General features: G+C 41.5%; 1 protein-coding gene and 1 long non-coding RNA gene across 2 annotated transcripts in view; one reads left to right on the forward strand and one right to left on the reverse strand.

Annotated features, from left to right (window-relative positions):
- LOC143212902 (uncharacterized) overlaps positions 1–5,950 on the reverse strand; it is a 36,220-nt gene extending 30,270 nt beyond the window's left edge. Inside the window, exons 1-3 of the mRNA XM_076432218.1 lie at positions 5,641–5,950; positions 4,331–4,469; positions 4,079–4,187 (exon numbers count right to left, since the gene is read on the reverse strand). Coding sequence (XP_076288333.1) covers positions 4,079–4,187; positions 4,331–4,469; positions 5,641–5,644 — 252 coding nt within the window. The 5' untranslated portion in view covers positions 5,645–5,950. The remainder of the gene's footprint in view (positions 1–4,078; positions 4,188–4,330; positions 4,470–5,640) is intronic.
- Positions 1–23,996, forward strand: part of LOC143212906 (uncharacterized) — a 49,204-nt gene extending 25,208 nt beyond the window's left edge. The window contains exons 2-6 of the long non-coding RNA XR_013009819.1: positions 2,154–2,400; positions 2,803–6,127; positions 6,388–6,482; positions 6,564–15,639; positions 15,735–23,996. This is a non-coding gene — a long non-coding RNA (uncharacterized LOC143212906). The remainder of the gene's footprint in view (positions 1–2,153; positions 2,401–2,802; positions 6,128–6,387; positions 6,483–6,563; positions 15,640–15,734) is intronic.
- The last annotated feature ends 673 nt before the right edge of the window (positions 23,997–24,669 follow it).

A 24,669-nucleotide genomic window follows, 5' to 3' on the forward strand; every position in this document is an offset into this window, starting at 1 on the left:
TCGGAAAAGTGGCTGTCGAAATCGATTGCGATCGCTGGCTTAATCGACGATATGAAGAAGCAATCGCGAAACAGAATTTCTTAAACGATTTTGTAAATCGTCGAGCGATTGGTTCGCGAAATGCACGCGTGCTTGCGTCGTCGGTTTATCAGTCAATAATGATCTATGTAGCAGGTTGCTATTCAAGAGCGGTTCCGATCCTTGCTGCAATTTTTTGAAAGGTTAAACGGCAGGCACAGTGGACGTTCGATGTTTTCGCGTTCCATGGGCTTTCCAATTACCGTGCATTCCATTCCGTCGTCACTTTTCCACGTTACAAAGCTTGTCACGATTACTCGCGACGCATGTGCCGTCGATTTACTGGTGCACGCTGCGAATGTAGAAGAATTTCAATATTTCATTTCAACCCGCATGGTTCGCCGGCGAACTACAGAGCGTTCCATGCCACGCGGATCTACACCGTCGTCCATAATTATCAGGAAGTTTATTTTTTAATTGATCACAAGTTTCACAGAAATAGAAGAAAATGTTCAAATTTTACGTTCGTTGCTTCTAAATTGTTAGGTGGTATTGTGTGACGTATCTTCACGAGTCTTTACATCCATATTTTGGATTAGGAGTACAGCTCAAATTGGAAAAGAGCAAAAACCTTAACCCTTCGCACTCGCGGCAATTTTAACTTGAAAATTGAACATTTCTTCCGACCTAGAATATTCCCAGATTGTTTAAATTTTATGGATATGAAATTGGTTAATAACTCATGCAATACCTAAATGTTTAGTAATTGATTACATAAATATTTTAAATAACGGTACAGCAATTTTTAGTGGCGCCTCTCAGACTGCTAAGGGTTAATTATTTACGTCGTAGCCTGATCCAGAGTCGACAGATCAAGACTTGTGTCCCCGCTCTACCTTTCCCTCCTATTACGCTATTCCCCCACGCATCCTCCGCGGCCCGGTCACGTGACGCGTTTTGTCTCTGCGGTACGTGTCCGGTACTGGCAAAGAGAGGATAACTTGTCCCCCTGAATTCAGTCGAGCACGCTATCAGAAGGGAATCAGTATGTTTTAATCCCGATTTCTGCAGACGACAGAAGGTTATGAAAATCGGACAAATTTTTCTGAGATTGGTATCGAGATGCAACGTAAGCCGCGCGATATCGCCGCGAGATCGCCGTCGAAACGAAAGGGGACAGCAGACAGGATAAACTAAAAAGATAGAGTCCGCAGACCGGTTATGTATGTTTAAGCAAATGTTTTCGCGAGCAATGTGGCTTGCACCACCGTCCACTAATTAACGTGAACAAAGGAGCCGGGTCAAAGATGATCTCCCGGTGTTGTTTGAGTGCATCGAGTCGCAGGATTTCGCACGATGGGATTATAGTTATGAGGGGACGGTCTGTTTAACGGGAAACATAGCGTAACGACGACGGTGTGTTGCAACAAACTAAATATTCCAGTCGCCGGGAAAGATTTCTATTAACGGGTACCGCCATCTTCGAACGATCGGTCGTCGTCTATTGAACTGGACTCGAGGAACGTAGGCGAGGCCTGGTATTCTTGAAACCGATTGCACACACTTCACTCGCAGCATGAATATTAATTATTTTAAGAGAACACGCCGGTGAACGGTGCTCCACGGATAAGTGGCTGACAAATGGGGATCGCGGCCGCTAATCCAAGGAAGATAGCCGTTTTTACGACGAGTATTTGCACAACTCGATGATTCAGGGCCGTTGGTTCAGCGCGGTATGAATGTTACCGTAAGATTAAGATGAATCTGAATTACAGGTGTACGTACTTACGTGACGCATCCTGCAACATTTCCGTTATTTTATCGTGAGAGCTTGTTTAACCGGGTCTTAACACGCCGATCGTGTTCCCCGTCATTTTCAATTAATTCCCATTTCATTCTTAATTCAACCTTTTAGTTACCGGTAGGCTACGACTCGTAGCATCCACGTTTGTATAAAATTTTTCTTTCCTTTGCGTTAGAAAATTATCTGATGGACAAGTTAATGTAGTCACAAAAAGCTAACTGCTTTTACTAATTTTCTGTAATCTTCTCTAGTAGACATAACGACTACAATAAGATAAGATAAGATATCTCCATCTATGCCAGATCGAAAAATTTGTTAATCGGTTTGGCAGCGGAATCCGGGCGAAGAAAATCGCAAAACTTTGCGCGAAGAATTAACATTCAAGGAGGCGCTCTACTTTAGATGTTCGAGGGGAAATAGAAGTTTCTTAGTTTAAATGATCGTTCCCGAAGATTACGACTTCCTGTGAATTCCATTGGCGGCGATGCTAAGAAGCTTCCGACAACGAGCACTGTCGCAATTAGCGCTTCTACGTGTAAACTGTGTAGGTTCGAATCCTGCCAGTACAGAACAACTAAGTGAGTAGTTCTGTAGTTACCCAGAAAGCATTAGTACGAATCTCTTCAAAGATAGAATCGCGGGATGGCGAATCTACCTTGGAAACAGAGAGTACCATAATCATTTTCGAACAGTACAAATCTCACTTTCCGCATCGTGCGTGCGTTAATAGGATCGCAATTCGGTCGTGCGTGTTGCCACTAGACTGCGGATATTTATGCAAAATAAAAATGTTCTGCATTGTTCAATTAAAGACGATATTACAATGTTTTTAAATTTTTCTGATCTTTTACTGTTTCACATTTCGCCCAATCAAAATGTCTTCATAAATGCATAAAGATCCGCGGTCTAGTAGTCACTATCGCAACGGTACTTATTTCGTCTATAATTATCTTTACAAGTTCGGACAACCAATGTTGCAGGTCCTGACCAGTAACTAACACAAACCAATCGCGAGCAAAAGAAGTTTCGAAAGAGAACAACGAATCAGAAGATGTTGGCTAAAGTGTGTTGCTTCGAGGAACCTCGCGGAGACTTTAACGAAGAGATGTCTCGGTCTGCAATTAACCATTTTCGAAGGCTTTTTACCAGACACATTACTCCAACGGGTATCCTTGAGTCGGCCCGTAACAAGGAGAATCATCTTCGTCAAGGAAAACCGGGCAGTAACTTTTCGACTCTGTAAAAAGTCCTTCGAAGATGAGTGGGCGCGGATGGCATACCACGAATTGCCCGCAATATCCTCTTCCCTTGGTCGAAACGAGAGAGCTTCGGACTCGTGATAAATAAAATCATGAGTGGTAACAGCGTAGACGAGCAGGAAGTCACGATTGAAGACATCATGTAGCGGAAGCTCCGATGATCAAGCAGTTTCGTTAGCCAAGGACGAAATCCTTTCGAATTGTTTCGGGACCAAGCCGTAAAAGTTCGCGAGGCATTAATCTGCGGGCAACGATGTCTTTCACCTTTCTCATGGTAATTCTCATGGTCGCGATTTACCAGCAACCTTGGACCTCGCAAATGATTCCGCGAACCAAGACGCATCTGCAACTGGGACTCGCTATGAATTATGAGCAGTTGTCCGGGATCACGAGGTTTGCTCCTTGAACGCGAAGCTGCGTTGACGCACTATGGCAAAGGGCCGTTGAAAGAAACGTTACAGCTTTGTTATGTAAAAAGGAATTGTTATTTAATAACCAATTTGTTTCAGTACGCCGCACAATGGGCCAAACCGACGAAATCTGTGTCAAAATCAAAGAACTTTCGATAGAAATGAGATAGAGCGATAAAATTTTCTTTAAATGAAAGCTGAAACTTTGCAGAATATGAAATAATTATGGAGATTGTGGTACGAACGTTTTTTAACCTTGAGAAAATTCGTTAAACTTGCAGAATTTCAAGAAAATTGTGGTTTTTCCAATACCACGCGCGGAAAAAAGAAGAGTCGCAATTTAATACCATTTTCTTAGTTCAAGGTCAGCTCAAGGTCACAGTATAATAGTTCATTCAATTCGTCTTGAAATTGTTTCTAAAACTATGTGTTCAGATATGCAAACAAAGTGCAATTTAAAAAATTTGTAAAACATTTACTGATTAATTTTTGTCGAACAATCGGAGGCGACTAAATTGTAGACCACCCTGTATAAATGGATCAGTGTAAAATAAATTCGAAATTATTCGTGAAATAGCGAAACTCACCGGTGCTGCGTTCTGGGAGTTTGTGTATTGAGGTTTAGACGGATTCCCCTGATTATAGCGAACGTTTCTGGCAAGAAACGCAATTAGCGGTGCGTAATCTCGTTCACACCTGCGACAAGCGTCAAAGCGATCGATCGTTGTTCATGAATATAGACAAATACGTTTCGATTATTCAATTACAGGGCCCCAATTATACGATCTTGGAGCTTTCAATGTCCCCATTAACGGGCGTCTTAATCTCAATTAACCTACATCTCCATTAATCGACGTAATTCGACGTAGTTCCGAAACAGCTCAACCAAGTTTTGGCCACGCGTCCCAAATCCATCCGCGATCCAACCGTTGAATTGGTAACTGACTTCTAAAGGCGTTGACACTCGTTCGTGAGTCACTGTAATGATAATTTTCACTATAACAACACAGTTAGTCGCGTCTTTCAACGGAAACGAAATTTTTCAATTTTACTATGCCCACACTTTAAGTAATTCTCATTGTTTTAACCGAGTCAATTAAAGGTAGAATCAATTAGTACACATGAACTCAAAATAGATTCAGAGAATTTTTCAGAATTATTATAATTTACGGTCCAGCGACGCGACGTCTTAAACGTCTGTCCATAAATAACTTTGATCAGAGATGGTAGACATCTAATCATGAAGTTACCTTAACAGGATCGTTTAATCAAAGCGTAACGCAGAAACGCGTTAAAACAAGGTATATATAATACCTAGTATAATTATACCTAGTCAACTGAAATCATTATAACTTCTAGTATGCGCATTTAATTCTTGGTCAAATTAATTAATCCTCGCTTAAAGTATCTATGTATTTCAATGTAGCAATCGATACAAATTATTTATTTCTGTTTATTAATTACTTCAATTAAATATTCAGAGATTCAGTTTAATTTGAGATTCGTCGTGATATGAAACATGTATTTATGACTCGTTGGTATTTCGCGAATAAATAGACAGGATAATTATGAATCTGTGAACTAACGTTTTCTCATAATTTTGGACAAATACTGAGATAAAGAAATTCCTATTCAATAAAATAACTACTTCAATGCAAAATAGAGATTTTCTGGCGTAGACATACTTAGTAGATTTTCTTTGTTTACGCTTGAAACACTAAATTTAATGTTTTGAGATTGTAAGTACTACATGCGAGTCATTAAAACTTGTACACTCTCCAAGTATCACTTCTTCCAAAATTTCGCGTTCACAGGTTAAAAAGAAATCACTTTACGTTTCTTTGTGAACTCGAGTTGTCCCTCATAACTAATAGCAATTTCACGGTGAAGAGTGTAGAATAATTTGAAAATTATTGTTATATAGAAAATTATTTTTATTCTAACGATAAGTATCACACACACACACACTTACTCCAACGTTCAAGGATTTGAAAATCTAATTGGATCACCTGCAGATGATTCATAACACTGTCGCGAAAAAAGGAACAGGTTAATTAATACAATTCCTTCAGATTTCATTGTGATCTTGAAAAACAACTTACAATTAGATCATTCATATGTTGTTTCTACTGTTTTGTGTTTTACTTACTCATTTCTGCCAACGATGCATAAAACCTGCAGTCTATATAGTTGTCACTTATTTTTTTCGAGCGTCGCAATCCTTAGAACAATATTAATGAGGATTAGGTTAATCGAGAGCCGGCGTCTACGATGTATTTAGTGCATAGATCTGTTCGGGTTTCTCCGGCGAACTTCGGGAAGCCGTTGGACGAACGTAGGACGACCAGTGTGGTCGTCTGTCTGCTTGTGTTATTGTTGAAGGTTAATCCAGTCGTCTCAAATCGTTGCGTCAATCTCGATTTCCCAAATCCTACATTAGGTACAACAAGTCATCTCAAGTAAACTATTATGTATATTGTAATACAGAAGAATAAGAAATTTCGGCATAGGTATATGAATTGCATAAGATGCAGTATTCCAAGATAACCGAGTATGTATCTATTTAGTAAATATCTGGTGCCAACCCAAGACGTCACAAGATAATTCAAGATGGTGGATACCGATATAAAAGCGAGGTATGTACACACACAAATATATTTATGCATTATTTCGTAAAGAATTTATTTCGTAAGGAATTGTAGGAAATGACAAAACCAGGATACAAATATATCTTTCCACAAAGAAGTATTTTATACTTATAATCTCGTATATATACTAATATGTAGTATATAATAGTGTTCTTACTGTTCTTACTGTTCGAACTCTTTTCTAAATTATAATTGACACAATGAGTTAGTAAAAATGAATGAATAATAAAATGAAATGTATATTGCAGTTACAGTTTTCATAAATATTCGTGCTTCTCAGCAACCGTCATCCGGTAGACGATGTAATCTTGGAACAAGGCATGTTATCTGAAGCCGTCTATAAGTATGTGTGGTCTAAGACTGCATCTTGATGAATTCATTGTTTCGTCTGTATTAATTTCTTGCGTTACTGTTATTATTGAAGGTTACGTTAATCCAGTCGTCTGAAAACATCGTCGATCTCGATTTCCCGAATCCTACACGAGTTATAACATGGTGTTGCAGAACGTCATCTCAAGTAAAGTATAATATAATATACAATACACGTATAACATACATTTCAATGGCTTTATAATACGATCGAAGTAAAATTTCCCGTGCTCGAGCGTTGCGAAACGTTTATCATTAGACTCCGGATCTTTATGCAAAATAAGAAGTTTGTGAGTCAATTACAAGATAGAAGAGCTAAATATGAATCTCTATTTCTCATTAATAATTTGAATGTAGAAACAATAATGTATTAATATACCTTTCAAGTGTTATAATGTTTCCACTGTTTGAAATTGCACTTACTGATTTTTGTCATGTAAATGCATAAAATCCGGAGTCTATTTATCCCCGAGGAACGGAACGAGTCTCGTTGGTCGACGCAAAAATCGAGTCACCGAAGATATGTATATCGCAGCGGGTCGGCCGATGTTCAAAGAATTGAAAAAGCGTCGCCGTCGGTTCCCAGCGAGTCTCGACAAGCCGACATTATCCCAATCTCTTGATCGGCAGCGCGCATTCATAAACAGCTCATCCCGGCTCGTGACCCGAGCGACAACAATCGTCAGACAGCCGCGTGGCACGTCAAAGACTCGTCCCGACCTTGTAAAAACCAACAAGACAATCTCTCGTCATCGGTGACATGAATATCAACCAACAAAAGACCGGATGTTTGAATGCTAAAACGCTTCTCGCAAACAGCCTCAATTTTTCTCCTCCGCTCCGTTCCGAAAGGGAGTCGCGTAAATTCTCCGGCGAAAAAGAAGATGCGACTTTAGGAGGGGGTGAGGAGGGTCGCACGAGCCGGCTAATCTCTCACATAAATTTCCGTTAATTACCGGCACGTTCTCAATCAACGTTAAGAGCGATTCGTCCGAGATCTCGGCGCGTACGGGTCAGCGAGTTCGCACGTGGAGGCGGTTGGCAAACGAGCCGATTGTTCGCCGACGAATAGTGATGGGTACACTGCGGATCTTTATGCGTTTATAGAAAAATTGAGTAGATGAAATGCGAAATTGTTGGAAAATTTGACAAACTGAAGATATCAATGTATGATTTCTCCTCTATTAAAATCGTTAAGGGAAGAAATGACATTCGGTTTTTATTTTGCATAAAGATCCTGTCTAGTGATGGGTTTTGAGACGCTTCTAATCTCTTAGGGCCGGTACGCACTGCCGTATTTTAACGAGTCTCACACTCGTCATGAAGATTTTAAACAGAGTCTAACAAATATGAACGTCTTTCTATTTAAATGAAATAAAAATTGATTCGTTCTTTTCTCTTCTACGACATTTTTGGGAATGAGGATGTTTTAATCACTGTAAAGAAAAGGATACGGCAAGGAGTTAGGGTACGTGTCCATTTGAGAGTAAATCCCGGACTCACCCCACATTCGGGTGGCTGTATCCAACGAAAAGATGTTACAGTCTCCGATATAAAGCGCATGCCGTAAGCAACTGGCTCGATAGGAAGAAGGAAAGCGTTGCCGAAGAAGAATTTCATATTATCCAAGCAAGCTCGCGATTGAAACGAGGGCGAAAGGGGTCCAAAGATCGGGGGCTTCGAGCGTTGCGTGCCACGCGTTCTCCGGATTTCGGCCGAGAAAAGCTTGAAATTCATAATGGAGAAGGTACGGTGACGAGGGTGGACAAAAAAGCGTGACCCGTTGAAATTCCCACGCGACAGAATTCTCTCGCGTGATTCCTCGAGTGGAATTCCAGCGTGTCGGCGAGCCGTGGTGGCGTCGACCAGTTGGAATTGCAACATCCGCAATTGGCAGCCGTCCACTGGCGTTCGATACGGCCGATCTAGATCGCCTAGATCGCCTACCACGTTTTGCTACCTTGTCCTGGTCACGTTGCCCGTGAATCTGGGATCATCCGCGGACAATCGGCTCGTTTACCGAATCCTTCGACCACTCATTTTCAACGTGGTCATCGTTACGATGTTATATAATTTCTTAGTGCAATTCATAGGTCTGCAGAGTATACTAATGTCGCGATTTATCGTTCTCAGTGATGAGATGTTCATGGTGGGCGTCGTTTCTTGCGTATTGTAGTCTTTAAGTGTCTGACATGAATCATCATCATCGAGTCGTGCTTCTCACAATTCTTCGTCTTGGAAATTTTAAGTCATTTCTAAACTGAAACCAGGTTCTACAACTTCTTTCAGATAATGCATTGTCACCATAAGCTTCTTCAAACAAATACTATTAGTTCGTACATCTATTAGTAAGAAGTAGACTGTGGATCTTTATGCATTTATGGCTTCTAAAAATTAAAAAAAAAAATGAAAGAATACAAAATTCGACAGAATTTAGTACAATTTTTATTTACTTCAGATCTACGAAAACTACTACCACTGTAATTAAGATTTTATTTTATTCCACTGTCTCTTACGATTCAAAATTTAAGAAGTACTCGCAAGACAATCTCTCTAAGTGAGAGCGGAATTATTTACACTGTTTTATTTATACGCGCTAGATTAGATTTCAATTTTAAATGTGCAGAGAGTATCATCAATTCCCGCACCGCCGTTCCGCGAAACGAGAATAATTAGAGATCATGGCTCAGTAGATGTTAACGTCGGGAGAAACGAAACGTTTAGCAGCTTCGTAGGTATGTTACGATGAACTTCAGGAAAGTTTCGAGTTCTTTCGGTCGTTACAGTTTTCAAACTCCCAATATAAACTGGAACTTTAGGAGAATAAGCTCTAAAGGAGCGCGGAGCCATTCCCCAATCTGAATGGAATTGAGAAGACTTTAATCCACGGAATGCGAGCCGTGAACCTGATGGTTTAGTCGAGTCGATTATAACCTATAACGTCTTTCTGAGATTCAACTATATATAAATTCCTAGTTACTTTTGGGTAATACCATATCTTTAAGGGGGTAGTACACCCTGGATTGTAACTAGAAAGGAACTATCTTACTAGAAAAATGGCTTGAAACATGGGTTTGCGCCCAGAAGTTGTTTGACCTTATTTGAGCAAATTTTGGGCTGGGTGAGGGCTCATTCTTCCTCTTTGAGGAAGGTTAGATGCATAGCGCTCCAGTCATGAGGTTAACGAGATTATGTTTATAACTAATAATATGAGGGCCCAAAGTAGAGAAAAAAATCTAGAGAAAAACCCGCAGATTTCGATGCATTTTTCTGTCTCCAAAAGACTGGAGCGCTGTGCATCTAACCTTCCTCTTTAGAATGAGGCCTCACCCAGCCCAAAATTTGTTCAAATAAGGTCAAACAACAACCCATGTTTCGACCAAAAATATAGTAAGATTCTAGTCCCTTTCTAGTTACAATCCTAGTGAATCCTAGGCTATACTACCCCCTTAAGAATTACGGCAGTCTCTTCTACAGTGAATCACTATGTGGGGAAACCTGTTCGCAGCATTTCTCGGTTGCACGTGGTCCGCTTACATAGCGAAGCATCGTTCGTCACGGGCGGGGGTTAACCGGTGGTTCGAGACACGGGATTCCTGGAGTCGACGATTCGACGTCGTAAAAATTAGCGTCGTCGCTCCAGATCCCCGTGAAGAATGAATACGGAGGCCGAGTGCTCCGGATTCCAAGCCGTGCAACCCGTTTTCTCTGGTTACGCCATTCCGGGGGGGATGCCGTTCATTTTTCTGGCGTCGATAGCGCGGATGTTTTGCATTTTTCTGAAGCCGAGACGCGAAATGAACGGGACGGGACGGCCCGCGAAAGTGCTACAGGCACCGTGAAAAATATTCAGGAGCAGGGGCAAATCGATTTCGAGGAATATACACAAATCTATTCCTGCCCCGCGAACGACGTCTCGGCAAAGCGGCGAGGAATTGCCTGGAGCCGTGAGCCGGAGAGGAGAGGAGAGGGAGAGAGGGAGAGAGACGAATGAGAAACGGTGTTCCGTTTCTCGCGAGAGATCGATCGCTGGCCCCGATAAGTTTTGTAGACTAGAAATCAAATTTCCAGCGAACTCCTCGTCCCGCCACCCTCTGTAAAGCCCCGGAACACCGACGTACATTCACCTGCCGCGTAAAGAGGAATCGTCGCGTCGGTTTCGTCGGACGTCTCGTCTGGAAAACGTAGAAGCTTCGGAAAGAAGAAGGACCGAGGCGATGGGATTGACTGGAACTATGCGCCGCCGGTGAAATTGAACGAAGTTTGATGTATCTCGTGCGCCGCGCCGGCAGAGAACTGCGAACGACTTTTCTTTGAGCATCCGTTGATGAGAAGCTAACCCGAGCTCTCGGAATCAGGGAAACTGAAATTCATTCGCCGATTCTCTTGCTGGAAATGGTTTTATCGTCTTCTACACTTCGTACACGTCGCGACGATATTGTAAGACACTATGCAGGATGAGAGATAACTCGTAAGTATACTGTGGATCTTTATGCATTTATAGCAGAATTGAGTAGATCAAGAAATGTTAAAAATTTTGAAGATGTCGATATATGATTTCAACATTCAACTTAGTTTCCATTTCTTGCGATCTATGCAGACAATTTATAGTTTACACGAAGACCCACAGTGTACTCGTAAAGTTATTTGTTGCACGAAAGAAAGTTTCGAGCAAAAGTTGCATGGTTTCCTGGAAGACATACAACGTACATAGTACAACAATTAACTTACTTGTTATACAGTGGAACTGCATTTTATGTGAACGAAATTGTAACACGATGAACGTGATCATTATTTGAATATATCCTAGAATATATCCTAAACATTCACGGACGACTGAAATTGAAGGACATGAATGGTCCAGACACCATCAAGCTCGAAAGTATAGACTGTAGGGAGACAAGGCGTAGAAGGTGGAAGAGGAGCTCGATAATTCGCGCGAACACCCTCGCTCGACGCTTACACCTCGTTTGACACAAGAGAACCCACCTTGGGTGTCAGTCGTCAAACTCGATGATGTGATAAGCCCCTTAAACCCCTCCAGTGCTAACGAGACGAGGATATTCTGCGGCGTTGAATCCGCGATAAGATTTAATCGTGAGTTCTATAATAACCAACCTGTGCGACCAGCCCAGATGATTCCAGTTCGTTTCTGAACTAGTTTCGAGTATTTCGACAGCGACCGGTCATCGACAATGACATTTCAAGCGATAACGTGCTTGTCTCTGGTCGTCGTCGTCGTCTCGACGACGCACTCGAGTCCGCGTTATAGACGTGAATCAGTGCGCACGTCTATCAAGAAATCGATTCCGCTCCGTCGGCTACGAGCACTTTAGGACCGTTCCTTGCGGGAAAACTTAAAGCCACCCTTATCCGCAACTTAACTCGTTCGTCGTAAACGTCTTTGCTCGCGAATCCTAGCCTCCAAGACTAGAGCACTAGAGGCTGGCTCTCTATCCTCCCCATCCCTCTATCCGCGTTGTCTGAGGCTGATCGAACGAAACGAAGACGTTCAAACGCTCCGATCGAACACTCGAGGCTGAGTGCACGCGAATCGAGGTGTCTTAACTTCATTCTTCAAATCGATTCCGCTCTGTTTTGTGTCGGGAACAATAATTGTGGACGTTCGCGACAAAATGAGTAATCGAAATCCGAGACCACAGTTCCGAGGAGCTCTCAATACGTATTCTGTTATCTCTTTAAGGCTTTGGGATCTCGTTGAGTTGTTGGGCATTGCTCGAGTCAAATTTGATTGGGAAAAATTTGTTAAAAATTGCAGTCTGTCGGAATTACGGGTAGTCCAGTCAACGAAAAGTTGTACATAGAGGGAAATGGAAGGAACACAATTTTTAACTTTGGGTCTTTGTTTGGACTAGTTAGGAGGTAAACATACTAAAAGTCCCCACTTATGAGCATGTGGACCTGTATCGGAGATTTAGAAAATACATTTTGTAGTGTCACTTCAAGCGGCCAAAGGAAGCGCCCCTTTCGAGGGACTCGAACAATGTTCGGACATGCTGTAGATATAACTGACACAAATCTACTGTTTTAAATATTCAGTAGGCATAGATAGCAACATTTTAACATTTCTTTCTCGCGTAATCTAGAAGCTGATCCTCCTACCTTTTTCAATGTCAAAGAAATTATCCAAATGCAACGAGTGTAGTGAATCGCGCCATCGCGAAGCAACAATATCATCAACAAGTATGATACATAGCGAAATAACTTTTTCTTAGCGACCCCATCCATCGGTCCTTTCCCTCGCACAGAGACACGTTCCGTCGCGTAGCTTAATGGCGATCGTATAGATTTTCGCGGTTCGTACGACACACAACGAAAGAACTGATCCCGAACGGCGTTAAACGTTTGACAGGCCATTTGGTAAATTCGGCGGAACTTTTAATGAAGTTAGAGATAGTTGGCCGGTCGCTTCGCGTCGGTTGGCAAGCGTACGCGCCTTGTTCGAAACTGGTATTACTCTCCTGTCAGCTGGCTCGGATTTTCATTGGCGGATAATGCCGGGATTGAAGACACCACGCTCGGGGAAATCCATTTGTATTCAAAGTTCTGCGACTTTAAGAACCTTTTTGCCCGGTCGCCGTTCTGCGGCCAGCTTTGACTTTGACGGATGCTGGTTGGGACCGTTTGCCACTGAAATTCCCGGTATCTTTATGCTCTTCGCGACACTTTGATACTGCACGCTGGGTCTACTCGAAGAAAAATTTCTGATCTTCCGCTCTTCTGTACTTTTTACGGTCTGTACATAGCGGAGAATCATTTGCATCGGATATCTGGCAGGTTTGTCGAATAGAGAGTCTCCGTGGCAGGGTATGGTGCAAATAGTTATACTCTCTACAGTGGTGGAAATGTGAATTATTTAGCTTCTCGTTGTATTCGGCAGTGTAAACATTATTTGATAGCGAAGAGGCTACTAAAGCTAAATATTTCACATTTCCACTACCCGTAAATCGAGTAATATGTTAGTGATAACATCATGTAACATGTGTTCTGCATTCGTCTCGATGTTCTCTAAATATGGCCAAAAAAGAAATATATGTTCCTATTTGTAAAACCCAAGGTCAGTGTTGGGCAAAAAATTAATCAACGATTGACGACTAAATTTATCAATCGATTGAATCAATCGCCGATTATTCGACGATTTCTTTTTTTAATCGTATACATTAATCAATCAATCATGATTAAAATTTTAATCGATTAATGCCCAACACTGCCCAAGGTGACCTCGATTTCGCCATGAAAACAATCTATCTATTGTGCACTCCACACCCTGCAACTCTTGTTGTAAACTTTTCTTGTCAGATGACTGCAAGTGGGTGAAAAATCGTGCGTCGCGTTAGAGGAAACACCCTGTATACACGTACAGAACAGAGACGGAACGCGTCACGTGACGGGCCGCGGCGGAATAGCGTGGTAGAGGGTGAAGGTGGAGTGGGGACAATGCTTAATTTGGCGGCACTGCTCGAACGTCGAACATGGTCGGAATATCGAAATCATTCGACAGATTTCCATGACGTCTTGAAGGCGCCATTCAGCCGAAGGGTCCGCGGCAGTAATAACACCGGGCAATAAAATGATAATAGCAACGTTGTCGCGTTCTAAGCGCGTCGAGCGGGTTCGAGTGCCGAAAGGGGTTGCAAAGTAAGTGCGTCGGGAGCTTTTGAATAGAAGCCGCGGTCGTCGGAAGCCAGATGGCCGTTTCGAGGGCAGGAACACTCGGTCAAGCCCTTCCCCCGGTTCCCGGGAATTATACGGATCGTATGAAATTCAAAGGGAGCCCGAGCATAAATGAAACCTGGCCGCGAACGATTACGAGACACGAGGGACGGAAGAGCGTGACCAGTTCGGATAAATTGCCTCTCGATTTATGGCGACAGCCAGGAGAACTGTTCTTGTGGCGGCCACGGGATTTGCGAGCCACGTTGTATGTATGTGTGTGGGCGTGCAGAAAATGCCCGGCGAAAATACGCGGCGCTAGAGATCGGAAAAAATGGCCGGACATCGTTCCTGTATCGCGAGCATCGTCCACCCCTTATCTACACTCCCGGTCAAAAAAGATGTAGGATCAACTCCTCCCTATACATATTCTGAAACACCCTGTAGGTATCTGGAATAAAATTGTTTACGAAACTTTAAAGTCGCTTTTTAAGAGAACTGTCGATTTCGGAGCCATGGTTACTGTGAGAATTTTTATCTTCTCGTCGAGTAGATTGCGATGCAACAATAAAAAATTAGACCTTGACAAAACCGGCCAAGATCAAACAGCTGTGATAGTCTTCGCAGATAATTTTGGGGTACACCCTGTGTGTGCACTGGATAATTCACATTTAATTAAATCATTTTATTTAATCTATCATCAACGCAGCGCATTGTCACTGAGGAATTGAATAATTTAAAACATCGTAGAAATAAGTTCTTTGTAATCGAATCACCCCCTGTGTCAGAGAATCCTCGGATAATATATTTGCAGGGTCCATGCGCGTTCTGGAATTCTTAAAAACATACGAATAAGATCACGAGAAAGTGTGCAGGCTATGCAAGGGAGAAAAAGAAATGTTGGAGCGTCTGGCGATGAATTGCAAAGAGCTGAATAAAGTCAAAGGAAAAGTCGGGAGGCTACTGAACGGGACCGGCGGGGTTGGAGAAGTCCAGATGAGAATTATTCAAAGAGGCAAGAAGCAATTGCTCCTGATAAATATAATACAGTAACTTTTTTAGTCATGAGCGACTCGAAATATTTAGATCGACTCATCCAGGACTCTCAGGAATTTTCCGAGTAGTCAGTCACGTTTAGCACGGTGCATATATACGATATTCTAATGAGCTCGGGTGTCTTGAGTCAAATTACTAAGGTGAGACTGCTCCGAGGTGCTGGATGAATATTGATACGATTGATTCGACTGTATCGGCGTTGTCCGACACCAGCCCTGGAGCTTAGGGAACTATCCCCACCACCAGTGCTAATTTCACTCTGTTTCTACAGCAGACACTGTACCACGTGTGTGTATGCACGAAGTATACACGTGCCGGAGTGGAGGACTTGCGAGGAACGTATTCGATTTATATGTGCAAGCTGATTTTAATGAAAATTATGTGAGACAGACTTCATATTCGTACGTATTCACCTTGATTTGAGAAGTAGAAATTAAAATGCCACCTGAACTAATGATTTTCGATGCAAGAAAATTTTCTGTTAATTTTTTATTAGGAATAATGAGTACGGTCGCGTTATTACCGATACGTTGTTGGGAGTCACTCCACCAAAACCAGATTCTACATTTATGCAGAAAGTGATGTGGCGACGATGTTAACACTTTGACCACAATAGTCATCTCGTAGATGGTTTAATCTTGGCTTCGAGGCAATTATCCGAAGTCTATAATGATCCAAGGTCTTAACAGCTCGATTGTATTACAGTAAACCGTACCGTAACGGTTCCTTGTGTCCCTATACGCCTCGACAAAAGACCTCTACGTGATTATTCCACGGCTGGTGGGAAAGCGCGAAGCTTTGATCGCGAAGAATACATGTTCGAATCCATCGCGGTCTGTTCAGAAGTCGGAGAGAAAGGGTAGAGACGGGGCGAGCTCCGGCAAACACAGAATCCCGTGTTCCGTAACACGCGACCCGGTTATACGACGGATTTTCAGAAACAATAAACCGTCCCCGTTCCTCCCGCGCTTTTAATTAATCAGAGCTAGTAGCGAGACGCCGCGAATAAAAAGAATGGCGACAGTCGATAGGGGAGAAGAGGGTGAGAGGGAAAGAGAGGTGTGCTCGCTGAACCGTAGCTCGCACCTAATTAATCGCAACGATGTTAATTGGACCGGGTGTTACCATCGATCCTACCACACCGTGCTCTTCTTCGAGAAATTCGGTGATGCCGGCTCGTTCCAGTTATGGCTTTCCATTACGAAAATTGCCCGGCCGTTTACTCAAAGGCCGGTTGTTCCAGTGTCATTACGAGCTGGCTCGAATCTTGCGAAACCATCGGCCGCCCGATCTCCCACGTGTAATTAAATATTTTCACCCGGGTTTTTGCATACGAGAAAGAAAAAGAACGAAAATGGAAACTCGTCGGAATCTCAATTAGCCGGCAGCCTGCGGTGAGCTCGCGAGATTAAACCGGCTCCTTGTTCGAAACTTATTTCACTGATATTTCCGTATCATCTGAAATAGGTACAACATGGTGTAAAAATTTTTTTCTCGGTTTTAATCAATTCGAAATAATACATCAGTATTTCGAAATTAATTAGACGTGTCCACTGCCTTTCATTTGATCTAGTCACTTTCGTCATGATTGCATACAATCCGCGATCTACCAGGTCACGTGGCGGGGAAGGTAGAGGGGGGCACTAATAGGAATCGCTGCGTGCCCGGCGGTTCAAAGGTTAATCAACCGGCGCCGAAACTGAAATACAACGAGTGAGTGTATCTAAACATCCCAGCGATCATCAAACTTCTCTGATCCGAGCTCGAATCTTGTGTTAGACTCGCCAGGGTCGAAACGTAGCCAAGATGAAAAGCGGTCGTTCTCTGTTTATCTACGCTTGTATATCTTACGCGGATCGAGCGCCGCTTGTATTTCTGTTTACCAGCGGCGATACACCGCGCACCGGTACGTCTCTACATTCGTACTCGTCGATTACTCATCTCCCCGTTTGTATCTATCTAGCGTGCACTCTGTACGGGCCCCGGCATTTGCATTCTTTGTCCGCGATGTATCCTTGTCTCCGCAGGTTTTAAAGCTCTTTCCGGCATTTGTCTGTCGGGCAGGAAAAGATCGTCATGGGTATTCATCGCGGCGATTCCCTTTTTCTCCTCCTCGCCACTTACTTCCCTTTATGGGGAAGATGCCCCCGTTTTTTTCTCTCTCCGTTGTGTATGAATAATTAATACGTCGAAATTTTTACCCCGTCTCCTTATCCTCCCGCGAATTAGGAGACCGTCAGCATGACGACGGTTCGTTTGATATTTGGAGTTAAATAAAAATGTATTTTCTGTCTTAATAATTTCGAAAGGTTGGAAATAATGCAACAATGTCTTTAGAATCTGATGCTTTTATTTTTTAATATTTAATCCACCCATTTTTCTCCTAAATGTCTAAAATCCGCGATCTAGTAATTACGAAAATGTTCAAAGTTAGAATTCTTAGAAAATTTAACTTCTTCAAAACAAAATTTTTTGATGACCAAGGTGACTTGTAGATTTCAAGTTGGAACTGTAAAAATGTTCCAATTTATTTTATTTATTTAAATTATGGAAGTATGTACAGTAGAACCTCGCTAGTTACAACCTCGCTCATAGCCTACTGGTGACTCCCACCACAAGGCGTCCACGGTTATGGTTATATCTTTATTGATTCTTTATTGGTTATATCTTTCGAGCGAGGTTCTACCGTACTTCCGAAGCAGCTGACACGAAGTAAAATAGAATTTTTGCAGCATAGAAAAATGGTTGGAATTATTGTTGACAAAGCGAAGCTGTGATCAACAACAAGGACCACCGGCAACGTTAAAGTTCGAGCGTTCTCCGCGCAAGAATTCGAGGAAAAATTTCATAAAAGCACAGCACTCACAGAAAGAAAGGAGGAAAGATCCTGGTAAATGTGGGTTCGCGAGCCAACCTTTTCAGAGATAAAACCTCCCTTTAATCCGAGTAAAAAGTTCGCTTCCTTGCCGATGCCTCGTCTACTTTGAGTACGTATTGCTCTGAATACCTTAAGAAATCTTCAGGATAATGAGCACGAAATTATTCCTGCGACTTGACAAAATGCAAATTGACAGAAATTATTATTCGGTTCGGGCGGAATATCTTCAGGCGAGAGGGCTTGAAAAATAATAAGAAAATTCGAACGTTCCAAACGTAGTTGAAGGAGCGTCTTTTTAAGGTATTAATGTATTAACGTCGGCCTATTAAAATCATTAACCCCCTGTCGTATGATTTTTTATGTATCTTCAAACCACCACGAATTTTTTAAAATTATCCATAAAGATTCGCAGTCTAATCGGAATTATAAACGAAACAAGTGATAAACGGCAGAGAAAAGAGAAACACTGTTGCTTTTATTTGTTCGTGTAAATTTGATGCAATCAAAAAAGTAAATGTTGCTATCGTTCATGCGCGACAAGCCAATTACGAATTATGAGCGCTGAGGTAATCACCATGTGTTTTCTCTGGTAATAGTAATTCTTCGTTCATAAAATATGCATGGTATCAACAATCGAAGTTGCCTTTCTAGACTCGACTACAACCAGATTCCCTGAGATTTCGTTGCATTCGGTGCTTGTAACACTAATGATAAACAATTGCGCACACCTTATGAAACTTTTCATGCCGGGTTCCGCTAACGAAACTTCCTAGTTTCGAGATAGGTTGAACGAGATTTAATTAGACTTTCGTTTAATTGTACGGCTGGTCGCGGCACGATTTACTTTTCCACGCTGCGCGCACAATGTGTCCTCGCCGCGACAAGCATTTTAAGCACAATTTTCTTCTGTTCGGTTAATTGTTTAAACTCGCGATTTATCATCAAACAATGTGGCCCGCATCTTCAGGCAAATTGGATAATAGTGCCATTGTTGTTCGACTTGCAGTTTTATCACGACATTTTTCATTGCTTTATAATATGTCTCATAATACGACTTATTTCTTTTATTTCTGCTCTTGTATGACCCTGAAGACTATAGTATACGACCTGGTTGAACTCGTCTTAATTCCAGCTTCCATTTGATGTAAAAACATATGTAGCATTTTATCTAAAAAAAAAATGAAAATCACCTTTATCTCTAGAAAAATATTAAAAATAGAAGAAATTGAGATACGCTATCAAATTGCTGGTAAAATATACAACTTCCTCCTCTTCGCTTTTTTCCAAGTGTTCATTCTTTTCGAAAAAAACGCTGGTACAAAGTATCGCGAACACTCTGCATATTTAGAAAGGAAATAAACTTCTATTTCACTCGAGTTTGTTCTAACTCACATAAACAATTTGTGTTTTGCATAAAGATCCGCTGTCTAATAACATGTACATATTGGTCTCGTAAAATATACTGTGTTATTGTCGCGGAGTGTACTAAGAATGCGGCACGTGATCGACGGGCAGCAAACTACGCGGTTAATAATTAACGGCGTATCCGTAGCCGAGGAGAAATGAAAACCTACGGCGAGGAGCATCGGCCGGCAAACAATGCCGCTCATTACCGTTCTCGTATCGAACCGCTCAAGTCCTTGTAACGAGACGCAAGTACTGCCGTTCGTGATCCCCGCTGCGATAAGCTAATAATCATTTGACAACGAAAGAGCAAACTCTGGCTACGTTCGGCGGGTTAGAATATCTGTCGAATAAATTCGATCAATGTATTTATTGTACATGGTACAATAATATCCATCTAGCGTTCCCCAATCTTCATCTTTCATTTTTAAATTGTTCAGAACCACGCATGATCAATGTATTTATTGTACATGGTACAATAATATCCATCTAGCGTTCCCCAATCTTCATCTTTCATTTTTAAATTGTTCAGAACCAGGCACGTGTTTTAACGCACCAATCGTTGCAGTTGTAAAACCTGATTTGTCGGCGATGAAGTTAGGGTATTAACCGCATGTGATCCCGTCTGCGTGAAGGAGTTAAAATACTTTTGTCCCGTGGTTAACCATATTACCAACCGCTCGGTCTTCAAGGGTCTCGCTTCGGAGGGTGGTTTCATCCCTTAAACTCGAGTTACCGCAGCCGAATGAATACGCATCCATTAATTTCGGCTGCTCCACTTGGCCACAAAGTTTCATCCAAACGCCGGACCTTCCTCGCAAGTAAGATGACCCCGTCGCGTCTGCTACGACGTCCTGAATTTGACGGTCCGCTTATTAATTGCCACCTAATCTGCAACCAGAATCTCTGTTGTCCGATGAATTAATCTCGACCGTTGTAATGGGCTTATTATGTCATTTAAACGGCTCGGTGGCCGATGAGTGATTTCTGCCATTTGCATTGCCGATTTAATGGCTCTGCCGGCCAGACGTCTAAACTTGAACTCCCGCTGGAAGAATGGGTTGGTTTTACGGGTAATAAAACGGCGATTACCTAATGTCTTTCCATTTATACGTTCGCAGCCGTCATTTATTTCGCCAACAGTCGTCACGCTGACTGCGGAACTATTCGAGTTATGCAAGCCGATTTTCATAAAGAGATTGTTCTTAGATGAATGTTCGACACGTGTGTTTCGGTTGATCGAAACGGTTGATCGAAACGGTTGATCATACGATAGCTAATTTCCTATTAACGCTAAAACCTACCGACCGATAAAAGTGACTGATGTGTAGATTTTATTATAAAAATAACAAGATTAAAAAATGTATTCAATCAATTCCCGTGCAATAATTGCTAAATAACAATTTCCTCGATAAGAAATTGTGTTAACGATATTTGCGAAATTCTGATAGAGAACTCTTACATTTTTAGAAATTTTACTGTGAACTTAACCCTCCAATTAACATATCATTCTCCACTTTTATAATTTTATTTGAAACAAGTGTAATTCTTGTATTTAATTATGTAATATGTACTGTGCGTTCCAAAAATGTTGCATTTCCCTGAAAGGGGTAATTCCTGATGTCATTTGAAGAAAGTTTTTTACGACAGAAATTATTGCATTTTAAGAAAAAATTAATTTTTCTTAGGAATGTTCTGCATCATGATCAACAAAATTTTGCACGATTTGTCATTTATCTTCATTGACAACAGTCTGTACAGTAGTTTCATTTCTTCCGTCGCTTTCAATCGAAGGAAACGCGCAGCGCGACGAAGGTCCATTATGCGAAAGTTGTGCAACATTCGTTTAAATACAAAAGACGCAATTGATGGGCGGCACGTTAACCCGGTGCTCATAGCCTGAAACTTATCCGGTATAATTCACGGCCGCATTAATCATTCTAATCACAGAAACGGACGCGCGGAATCTGATGAAACTTTGGGCAGTCAGGTGGTGGCGAGGCAACCTGCAAATAATGCGTCGTTAATGCGAAATTAATTGTTATCCACGAGCGAGAATCAAATGAATGTTTTCATCAATTTTAAACGGACAAAGCGCGCGGGTGTATGCGCGAGAACCGGCCCGTAATTACAGGGAAATTATAAGCCAATTATGAATGATTAATCTGTGGATTAAATATGAATAACAAATCCAATCGGAGGATTTCCGTCGGTATATTCAAACATCTCGCGATCGTATATTTTTCGGAACTTTAGATTTAGGCTGAATTATAATGCATAACGTTAGGAGATTTTGTAATCGTGTTCAAAAGGCGATGCAAAATCTGACGAACAGAACAGGAAGACGAAAGAATTACTATATTTCCAATTTATTCTCTCATGTGGAGTTACCTGCTCCACGTTTATACCATTTTGGGACACCTTGTAGACCGGTACAGAATTTAGCTGAATGTCTTCGCACATAATTGTGGAACACCCTCTACAATCGTTAGTTCATCATTACGGGGATCGTTAAATGGTGCACGAGAGAAGGTATGTTGCTCAGAACCTGATCTAATATAATCGAGGAGAGAACGATGTCCTCGCGAATGGTTTGTTTTCTTATCCCATTGCTCGACCCCCGTTCGGTTTCGAGTATTTCTTATTTCCGGCAAATACTCCTCCGATAGCCATTAACCTTAACGACCGCAAGAACATCGGATTTCCTGTATTTTCAGCAAGCCGTCTGCTAGTTTTCTTTCCCGCCGTCGTCGTCGGCCAACGACAACAGCCACCTTTTATATACTTGCTCGCCAACCGGACGACTTCGATAGAACGCGGTTCTTCGACGAGGATCGATCCGATCGGATCGATAAATCAATTGGGTCGCGCGGCGACATTCTTCCTCCGGGTGTCTTTCCTCAAGTTTCCCTAACAGACGACGCACAGTGGTCTACTTCAAGCAAATAGCTCGAGTTAATTCGAAAATTTTCATCGAGTTAATATTTGAGATCTACAGAGATGTTTATACTCGTGTGAAACCTATTCGAAAGATCCAGGATAACGTAATCACGTTTAGAATAATTGATTTACAAAGTGAGACGCCACGTTAATTTAATAGTTTGTTGGTGGATGCACAGAGGGCATATGAAGGTCATTAACCTTTTTAAAATGGAAACATATCTTTTATTGCACAACTTAGTGCACCTTGATATTCTTTAGAAAGTGTTAACCCACTTATGCGAAAAAATCAGTATCATTTTAAATAAAAATTAATTGGAGATTTTTATATTTATTGAAAATTTATTATTACCAAAATTGATTCACAGGGTTTAATATTATTTAAGTGAATAATGTTAAAATTATGAAAATTAATTTTACAAAGAATTTAATATTATTTAAAAATAACGTTAAATTAATATGACAATTAATTTTATTATATTTAAGAGATACAAGAGGTTCAATTTACAATATCAAGAGGATCATTTACATCATAACAATACGCAAATACTTTCACCATTCTCGAGATAACTTATATCGTTGAGTAAACCTTGAATATATAATTTTATCTTCGAATCCTCATTTTAAAAGGCCATGAACTTTCTTTCCAACCCAATATACAGGGTGTTCTTTACGTGACAAATGTGTCAGATTGACATGTCGGACGGATGAGTGTCAATAACCTTCCCTCCACTTCCACCGAAAGTTTCCTGACTTCTGTGTTCGATATTACTGAAATTATTAATGAAACTAAAGAATTTTCCGCGCGCGATGAACTCGTTCCACCGATTCTAAAACCCAATTTACTCGATGTCGTTTGTTTTAAATATAACGCTCGCCCCTGTTGCTCGTTCTCCGCGTCCGTTGAAGCGCGAGAATAGAGCTTGTGTGTTTCTCGAATATATTCCGACCCCGCTCGATTGTCGTTCACCTCCCCAGATTGACGTTCGTCGAAAAATTTCGACTATTCGTGCACCGTGCTGCTTTAGAGCACCATTTGTCCCGACCAATCGACATCGACGCTCAAAAGTTTCCGATTACTGCCATCAATATTTTCAGAATTTATCCGTTCGCGTTTACGCCAATTGTGCTTCGTCGTTGACGATGGATCGGGAAGTTATGGTCTTCGCATCGTAATACCTGTTGCGGGGAGGAGATTTTGATATACTGTGATTGGAAAACATTGTTCTAAAACCGTTCATTGCTCTTAATCCTTTTGAGACACGACAACAATAATATACTACAATATTTTTAAATGTCCGGGATATTTTCGGTGGTTTCAAATGCTCGAATTTGATTTACTGGTATTTATTATGAATTCGTTTCCTCTGTCTGCGACCTTGAACGACCTTGAACAAATAAACTCACTGAATTCCTAATGAAAGGGGCTATCATCGTAGGCGTTTAAAAAATGGTCACTTCGAGATCTCTAAAATTATATAACATAATAACAAATATAATAATTCCAATTATCGAATCGTAAATGTTATCAAATTTGAAAATGTTTTCGGCACTACCGTTTCGATCTATTAATATAATCTTTTGCAAAATTGCTATATTATATTAATAGATCGAAACGGTAGCGCCGGAAACATTTTCAAATTTGATAATAACAAATGTTTTCATGAAGATTATGGAAAGATATTTGGGGTACAAAGATAGGTGTCTCGCCCTGTATATTATTTTAGGGTACAAAGCTGATATCTTGAAGGTTCTATCTGCAGTGTTTAATCTAAACTAATCTCGATTCGAACAAATGTATTCGGGCGATGCGAGCCGTGCCAATCGATAGAGAAAAGTGACAAAAGAGAAAGAGGATATTGTCGCTGGCATTTTCTCCTTTTCCTGTCCCGAAGTCACCTTGTTGGTTATTTTGGTAGCCGGAGGCGGGAGGAGGGTGTACACTTACAAACAGCTATACACATACTTTCGCGCGGCGAGGAGTTCGGCAAGGAGAGTTCGGAACGGAGGCGAGAAAGGAAGAAACTGAAACGATCGATACTGCCGGCCTATAAACTCCGCCGATACGAGGGTTTTTCAGTGAGAAAATCTCTCGGCGGCAGCAGGTCCGACCAGTTTTCACCTCTTGACCGTGAGGCACGTAATATTACGTCACGTGCCGAGGGAAGCACTTCTCATCCTCCCGAAGAGTGAAAGAGAAGGAAGATCG

Source organism: Lasioglossum baleicum, chromosome 10, assembly GCF_051020765.1.
Source record: "Lasioglossum baleicum chromosome 10, iyLasBale1, whole genome shotgun sequence".
NCBI lineage: Eukaryota > Metazoa > Arthropoda > Insecta > Hymenoptera > Halictidae > Lasioglossum > Lasioglossum baleicum.